The sequence below is a fragment of the Pteropus vampyrus genome, unplaced genomic scaffold (assembly GCF_000151845.1).
Source record: "Pteropus vampyrus isolate Shadow unplaced genomic scaffold, Pvam_2.0 Scaffold1, whole genome shotgun sequence".
NCBI classification, from domain to species: Eukaryota; Metazoa; Chordata; class Mammalia; order Chiroptera; family Pteropodidae; genus Pteropus; species Pteropus vampyrus.
The window spans coordinates 22,142,661-22,151,444 of NW_011888782.1; the positions used below are offsets into that span (position 1 = coordinate 22,142,661).

The window sequence follows — 8,784 nt, forward strand, 5'->3', positions numbered from 1 at the left end:
GAAAGTATTAAGCCCATACAAAGACATCAACAAGGGATCCCCTGAAATGAGTAACACCAAGCCATTTACTGCAAGTAAAGGGTGGTTATAAAGATTCAGAAATAAGTCTGGGCTGAAAAATGTAAAAATCACTGGAGTCTGTGACTGCTGATGAAGACTTTGCTGCCATATTTCTGGCAGATTTGAAGAAGTTTATTAGGGTTTAGTACTTTCCAAGCTTTCAGGCACCTACTGGGGGTCTGGGAACATATGTGCTGTGGATGGGTGATGGTGAGGGGGGCGGGGTGAGACTACTCGATCACCTCTACTTTTTCTTCCATTACATTTTTCATGAAATCAACTTATTTCTTCAGACTTAAGTGCATATACTTTTAAAATAAACTTTACATCATCACCTCAAATAAAACATTAGTTTCTTTTGCCATAAATAGAAAGTCACCATAAAATAAACAGAATTCAAATAAAGCGTTATTGGATTCTAGGCATATATCTTTGATTGCCAATGTCTCTGTGCCTGAGACCTGCTCTCTCTTTCTTATAAAGGGAAATGTGTGAGTATTGGAGAATAGTTAAAGGTATGTTAGCAGTAAATGAGGTTTTCTCCTATAACCAGAATGATTGAAATAAATTTGATAGGCAATTACTTTCCCTCTCTAAGTGAATCAATGTTCTCTAATGCTGTGTCTATGGGCCACCTGAAATCTTCTGTGCCACAGGTGCAGAGTTACCCGGAATCTTGTTAAAACACAGAGCTGATTCAGTAAGTGTGCGCTGGGGTTTGAAATGTGAGTTTGCAAAATGTTTCCAAGTCATGCTGGTGCTGCTGGTCTGGAAAACACACTTTGAGAGCCATTGTTCTCATTGCATCATCTCTCACTTTAGGAATAACTGGGTTGGGGAAGGCTGACAGGTGTAAACCAGAAACAATTACAAACCCCAAACATGTGCAGACCAGCTCCCATCTGTTGCTGGAAATTTTCTTCTTAAAGAGCAACCAGTCCAGACCCAGCACCAGCATCCCTGACAGCAAATCTACTCTCTAGAACCACTCACTTCCTCTATAAGGAAACATGAGTTATAATTTATGACCACCAAGAGAGAGGGCTTTCTGACCTTAGTCAAACCTCACCATAATCTACTTGGTGAGATAAGGAGGAAGTAGATGAGAAGTCAAACCACTTCTTGGGGAAAGCCCCTCCATATAACTTCTCCAAGAGCTTATTGATTCCAGAGGATAAATGATGGTGAGAATTTTTTTTTTTTAGCTAACTAAATTCAGTGGGGGTGAATAGATAAGTGATTGTGGAGTTTCACAAGCCAAGATTCCAAAAGCCAATGTGTATGCCTTTTTAAGTTCGAGGTGTTTTGGAGCACATCTCTAGTAATTAAAAGTCCACGTCGGCATTTGAACCTCTTCTGAGCCCTTGATATCCTTTGTGTGTGAGAAGAGGAAATTTCAGGAAGAGAGCTCTACCACAGTACTGCCTCCCAACAAACTGAACCACATTAATTTGTCCATGTTTCCTCCTAGTGCGTAACACTGTTTCTTTGGGAAGATGGAATCTGCGATCCTGACTTCTAGATAGATATCTGGAATATAGCTGGTGTTGTGCTAATAAATATCAGCCCTTTTCTTTGCCCAGGTTTTGAATCATGTGAGCAATAAAAGAATGTGGCAGATGGAAATGAAATATCACTTTTAATAAGGAGTTTATTTTGGAGAATGTGGCTTAGGGCTACCTAATGATGAATCCTTTTCCCCCTAGGTACAACAGCTGTGAATACTCACGTTCTTTCCCAGAGAGGAAAAGCAGAGATGAGTATTATTCCTAATTTATTCTTCTGAAATAACTCACTACGCTTCACTTAGGACAGAGTGAATAAAGGCATGCTGAGAGGCCAGGAGCGTGGCACTCGTTGAGTCCCCTCCACAGAGAAGGAAACATTGCCAATAAGGAAGAAGCATTTGCCTTAATGAGAAACTCTATACATTGCCTCCACAATCCTGGAATGCTGCAGTCTGGTGTGGACTGGGTTAGGAGGGGCATAATAGAGGATGATTGCTGGTTTGTACTGTATTGCTCATGTTTTCTCAGGTAAGGCCAGCAATGAGTCAGAAAGGCAGTTGTTTAGCAGGCCTCCATCCTTCCTGGTTACTCTTCATTGTATGCTCAGCAGAGAAGTGATATAGAAAACCAAGGGAAATATTGACACTGCATTAGCAGACATTGGCAGGAGAGCTCTGTAGATACTATTCCCTTGATATCTTGAATCCACACAAGATAGAGAAATGGGCTTTTTCTGGTTTAGGAGACAGGATTTGAGACTCTGCAGCAAATTTTGTGATCTCAGGCCACTTTTTCAGTTTTCCTAGATTCCTGGTTAGCCTTTTATAAAGTCAATGTAGTAGGTTGAAATGCCATGTAAAAAATGGCAAAAAGGAACCATCTTTGCCATACATATATGAAGAATTCTTACAATTCAGAAATAAGATGACAAACTGAAACTCACATATTGCCAATGAGAATGTAAAATGGTACAACTTTGGGAAACAGTTTAATGATTTATTGAAAGTTAAACATATACCTAGCATGCGATGCAGCCATGCTGCTCCTAAGTATTTAGTCAAGAGAAATGAAAGCACATATCCACACAATGACGAGTACCTGAATATTCATAACACCTTTTTTTTTGTAATAGTCAAAAACTGGCAACAACCCAAATGTCCATAAACAGTTGAATAGATAAACAGACCATGGTATATCTAGCATATCCATACTTATTCAGAAATAAGGGGGAAAAAAACATTAATATTACAAACAACAACATGAGTGAATCTCAAAATAATTATGCTGAGTGTAAAAAGCCAGAACAAGAAATAAAACCCCAAAGCCCAGTACATCTGTATGATTCTATGTATATAAAATTCTAGACAATGAAAACTAATCTATAGTGACAGAAAACAATCTCTGATTACCTTAGATTGGGGATGCTGGAAAGGATGGACACAAGAAAACTTTTGGAGATTATGAAAATGTTTGATATCTTGATTATGGTGATAGATTCATGGGTGTATGCACACGTCAAAACTTGAAATAATGTGCAGTTTACTATACATAAATTATATATCAATAAAGTTGTAAAAGAAAGAAAAAAGAGTCTACAGCCATGCCACCCCGAACAAGCCTGATCCCGTCTGATCTCGGAAGCTAAGCGGGGTTGGGCCTGGTTAGTACTTGGATGGGAGACCACCTAGGAAGACCAGGTGCTGTAAAAAATGAAAAATAAGGATTGTAAGCTGACAAGCTCCTCGCAATCTGTGAGGTCAACCAAGGGTTGCCTCGCCTAAAAAAAAAAGAAAAAAGAAAAAAGATAAAAGATAAAAGAGAGAAGGAAGGAAGGAAGGGAGGGAAAGAGGGAAGAAAGAAGAAAGGGAGGAAGGAAGGAGGGCTGATACCACATTAATATGAATGAATTTCAAAATCATTGCGCTGAGGGGGAAAAGCCAGACATATAGTATATACTGTGTGACTCCATTTCTATACAATTCTAGAAAAAAGCAAACTAATCTCTAGTGACAGAAATCGGATCGGTGGTTGCCTAGAGTTGGGGATGGAGGAAGAAATGGACCATGAAGGGGTGAGAGGAAACTTCTGGGTGTGACAGGAATGTTCCGTATCTTGATTGTAATGGTGGCATCACATATATATACACCTATCAAAACTCATGGAATTTTACACTTTACATGGATTCATTTATTAATGCAAATTATACTTACCTTAATAAAGTGAGTTTTAAAAGAAAAGAGAAAACAATTTTTTTAAAAAAAAAAGGTTTTTGTTTAACTCCTGGTGCCAGGAATCATTCAAGCTGAAAATAACAACACAACGTATGGGCTTAAGAGGTGTCTTTGCTAGAGAAAAATACTTAAATGGACCTCTCTGCTATATAAGATACAACCCCAAATCCTAATCCTATATGGAGACTTTTGGGACAACTAGAAACTAACCTGCCGTGTAATAATATAAAAAATTTTGTTTTTACTAGGGTCAGAGTTAAAACTCCAGCTAATATTCAGTAGATGTTATCGGCTTCATTCCCCTGGCTGGGGCTGGACCCAGGGGGCAGTTGTGGTCCTGGATTTTAAGAAGAGAGGACTGGATTAAGAAGACCCTCACCCAACCAGTAAAGCTGGTCCCTGGCATGTGGTGAGAAGCCAGGGGCTGAGGGGCAACAGGTGAGTAAAGAAACCGTGAGGTGGGGACATGACCAAGAATGAAGAGATCAAGTCATCTGTTTTAAGTTTCCCTTTTCAGAACTGTATTTTCTTCCTCCTCGACCTGTCACCCACAAGCCTCCAGTAAAGTTAGAGTAAATACTGCAATTTGATATTAACTTTGAGGACATTAATGGGGGCTGAGCCCAAGTAGAGTGATCTGTGGAGAGCCGTGGAAGCTTGGAGACATGATTAGAGTTGCTAGACATGACCATCAGGGAGACCCAGAGTGGTGATCCATGGCGATGGGTGACAAAAGCTAAGTAATAGTCTGGGGAAACATGTAAGTACTCCTCGAGGATTCTCAGGACTAAAGCTGGAGGGGAAGGGACTTCCTGCACTCACGTGGGGGGTGTGCGAAGCACACACTGTATTATCCGGTGTTTAAAGGAATTGTGACCTCTTAAAAAGTGGTAGCTTGGGGACGTTTGGGGTATAAAGAGAATAATGACCACTATCACCCACCACTACCCAACTTTCCAAGTTATTCTGGAATATGACATGGAAAAAGTATCCACAAGGCCAGGTTCATATCTTCTATCTCAGAAATTCAAACGAAACCTATAGCATATGACCAAACCCTAACTAGTAATTGCATTTGGCTGATTTGACGTCAGTTAATGACTGGACTTTGTACCTGAAAGAGAGTTAAAACTAAAGATAGTTGGGGGAAGATCATTTTCTGCTTGGGTTACCCAGCGAGAAGATCTAAAATGAAAGCCTTAGTTCACTGCACTCTTCTCGCCCTCCTTTTTGTACCCACAGGTAAGAAACATTTTAAAACGTTTAATTCTTTTAATTATGTTTTGTTGTCCTTGTGATACAATCAGCAGGCTTAAGCTACTAATAATCCCTCAGCCCAACGGGTGGACTATTTTGTGGATGAAATTTCCTCTCCGAGCTGGCTCAAAGATAAGGTATTTCAGTCTGTGATGAAGGAAGATAGAGCAGTGGTTAAAGAGGCCTCTGCACTAAGATCTGGGGTTCAGCAAACTGGAGATTTGTCCTGGAGAGTTCATGAGGCCTGGCAAGGATGACTTTGCAGGTTCTCGGTGCCTGGTGCCCTGTCGTAGCTTTCTCTTTGGTCCCCAGATGTCTTTTGGGCCCTAATGCAATGCAGGGACTTGGTTCAATCCCTGCATCTGGCATCAAGAGTCTTTTGCCCCCTGACACAAGGGAATTAAGGTTCACCCCCAGGCAAATCCCTTCATCCCTCTGAGTATTGGCAGGCTCTTCTATCAAATGTGTTGCTCACATCTATGTCACAGATACTATCAGGCACAGGGTAAGCCTTTGATAAATGAGAATTGTAGCAGTTAAGATGCGTGGCTGGTGGACTATTTTTTGGCCCTAGAAGGGCAATCGCTTATCTCCTCAATACTCAGGAAAGACTATTTAAGTCCTGCTCCATTCCAGGTAAAGAGTCAGATTCTGCCATCCGGGGTTCACAGACCCATGGAGGACTCTGGGAGCTACTTCGCAATTTTCTATAACCAAGGGTTTAGAAACTGCTTCCTCACTAAAACTTTCTCTTTTAATATATTATTTAACCGATTGTCAGTGTCAGAGTTCAAAAGACAGTTAAGGACTCTAGAAAACTGATAACTGGATCACTAAGAGTTTACTACCTCCCATGTCCAGAGACTCCTAAGAGTTGAAAATAGGCAACTTTGATTATCACCATAGCTCTTAGGGCAAAGATGATCTCTATTCATCCTACTCTTTAAAAAGTTCATGTATCTAGAATTATTAATAGATCATTACACTAGAAAAATATTTTTGGAATTAAGTTTAATACACACTTAATGAGGTATTTTTATTTCATTATTCTTTAAACACATGCCTTCCCCTTCCCTCCTTCATACCCAACAACAGCCAAAACGCCATGTAATGGAAAATTGGGGACAATTGCCTGAAACTGTAAAAAGACAAAGGAGTCCATGTCCAGGTTGCAACAGTGCCACCTGGTGATATTTTCAATTTTCTTCACTGAGGACTACTCAGGAATATTAAACCCAGATTGACAGTTCTTCAAAGACAGGCATAAATAATACTACATCTTAATACATATTAAGATGACAGTTCTTCAAAGACAGGCATAAATAATACTACATTGACAGTTCTTCAAAGACAGGCATAAATAATACTACATCTTAATACATCTTTGTTATATTGTAAATAACATTTTCCAAATTTTATCTGTTTAATTTTTGATTTTATTTATTATGGGTTTTTTTTATGTCTTTGGAAGTGGCCATGTATTTTCATTTTTAGCGTAGTCAACTATATGATAAGTTCTCACTTCATGTCGTCGATAGGTCCTGTGACTTCAATTAAATGAGATAAAATGAAACCAATTTTACCATAGGATAACTGATATAAACAAGAGTTAAGTTCCTACGTCTATCAATGTTATAGCAAAACAATGTTGAATGAAACGACGTTATTTGAGGACCTGCTGTATTTATTTTTCAGAAAAGAATGAATTGGGTATTAATTACAACTGACGCTTGAACAATACGGGTTTGATTTTTTTAAATCTAAGTATAACTGGACTCATGCAGTTCAAATCTGCATTGTTGGAGGGTCAACTGTAGTATTAAAAAATAATTGTTAACTGCCATTATATATTCAACATTCTGTCTTCTGAAACTTGGTATCTCTGTTCCTCCAGCCACAGCTTCTAAAGATAGTAACATCATGGCTCAATCTGATAACTCAACAGCAGCTTCTGCAAATAATAGTGCCACAATGACTACACCTATTTCTACTATAGTATCAGCAACTAATACTTCTAATATCACATCAAATCCAGTTACAAGTTCCAGTGTCACGTCTACAAAATATCAATCAACCGCAATTATACAAACGACAGTTATCACTGCCAACACTTCATCTTCAAGTAATGACTCATCCACAACTGTTCCTTCTGTAACAACACAAAGTAACAATGTATCGTCCTCCATCACAGTCACAATAAGTGATTCTCCAGGGACTGTTCCTTCAGTGACTTTCAGCAGTGTCACTTCCTCAAAGACCAGCAACCCGAACCCTGATAACACAACAGGTAAGAGCGACTCCCTCAAAGACGCCTCACTAAGCAGTCATAGCATTGTGGAAAATGATAGGCAAGTATGTTTACTGGGGTAGGGAAGTGAGTAGGGAATATGAACCCTTGGAATTAAAAAATCTGAGTCACAAAGGCAGAGTAACGGTAGAGACTCTGAAAAATCACTTGCAGTTCTATTGTGTTCTTCTTTTCTTCATAATCATGCAACCTCAAGGTATTTACCAGATGTGGAACATTTTTGTGAACTTGGACTTTGCAAAAGCTACTTCTCCAGCAGTCCTCTCTCCAGGAGGTTTTGGGAAATAGTTTCAGCTCCTCTGTGAAGGCCATATCCAATAAGCATCAACTCTTCAGCCCCTCTGGTCTAGTTCCTTTACCTAAGAAAGGAGTCTGTTTCTACCCTGACTCCGTATTAGATGTTGTAAAAAAATAGGACAAGTTACGATGGTGGCTGATCACAATTTTAAGTTTGAGCCAGTTTTTGGAATGTGAACCTGAGGGATAGAAAGCCAAACAACCGCAGTGACCAGGGCCATTGTTCAAAGGACAGCTGTTCTGGCAATATTGTCTAAGAGATAACAGTCGACCATAAGTTAAAGTTGTTAAACCAACATTTGACTCATTTCTCTAAGCTTGGTCTAGAATAGGGGTCATCAAACTTTATCAATAAAGGCAAACTAGTAAATATTTTAGGTTTTGTGGGCCACGATAGAATTTCTCTTGCAACTACACAACTCTGGCATTTTAACATAAAAGCGGTCATAGCCAATATATAAATGAATGAACCCGGCTGTGTATCAATAAAACTTTATTTATAAAAACAGGAGATTGGCCAGATTTGGCTCATGAGCCATAGTTTGCCAACTCCTTGGCGAAGAGAATCTTCAAACCTAGGCTTGAAAGGTCTAGATAAACCTTGTCATCTTCAGATAGGGAAATGGGGGCCTACAAGGGCAGAAACTTGCCCAAGGTCAAAGAGCAAGTTGATTTTTCTCTACATTTAATCTTTTAGTTCTTTGATAGATCTTAAAACTGGATGATTAAGCAAGTGGAGCCAGAGCCTGTATCTGAGACCTGGTTCTCAGTCTTTCATGTTTGAATGGGCCACCCTGAAGATTAGGCCGAGTGGGACACAGCTGCATAATTGGCTTTCTTGGAGTTAGGGAAAGGAGTTTTCTAAGGCATTTCTGCTTCTCCATTCTCTATGTTCTGGCCCTATCACTAACTAACTGTGGAGAATGGGACAAACCACTTTTCTCTGGGCCTCCTCTGTATTAAGATGTGACCGAACTAAGTAGCCACCAAGATCTTTCAGCTAGAACATCCTGTGACTTTATTCCTGACACACAGAACAAGCTGAGTTTGTCCTTTATTGCCAGAGAGAAAGCATTCCAGGAGTTATTTGTCTGGCAGATCCAAAGTGGTGCTGCACTTAGCT

The 8,784-nt window shown here is 39.6% G+C and overlaps 1 protein-coding gene and 1 non-coding gene across 2 annotated transcripts in view; both read left to right on the forward strand.

Annotated features, from left to right (window-relative positions):
• The window catches only part of MUC13 (mucin 13, cell surface associated), a 30,543-nt gene that overhangs the window by 739 nt on the left and 21,020 nt on the right, over positions 1-8,784 (forward strand). Inside the window, exon 2 of the mRNA XM_011355212.2 lies at positions 6,951-7,343. Within this exon, the coding sequence (XP_011353514.1) occupies positions 6,951-7,343 (393 nt within the window). The remainder of the gene's footprint in view (positions 1-6,950; positions 7,344-8,784) is intronic.
• LOC111736277 lies at positions 3,159-3,277 on the forward strand. The gene has a single exon (XR_002779147.1). It is a non-coding gene; the product is annotated as a 5S ribosomal RNA (ribosomal RNA).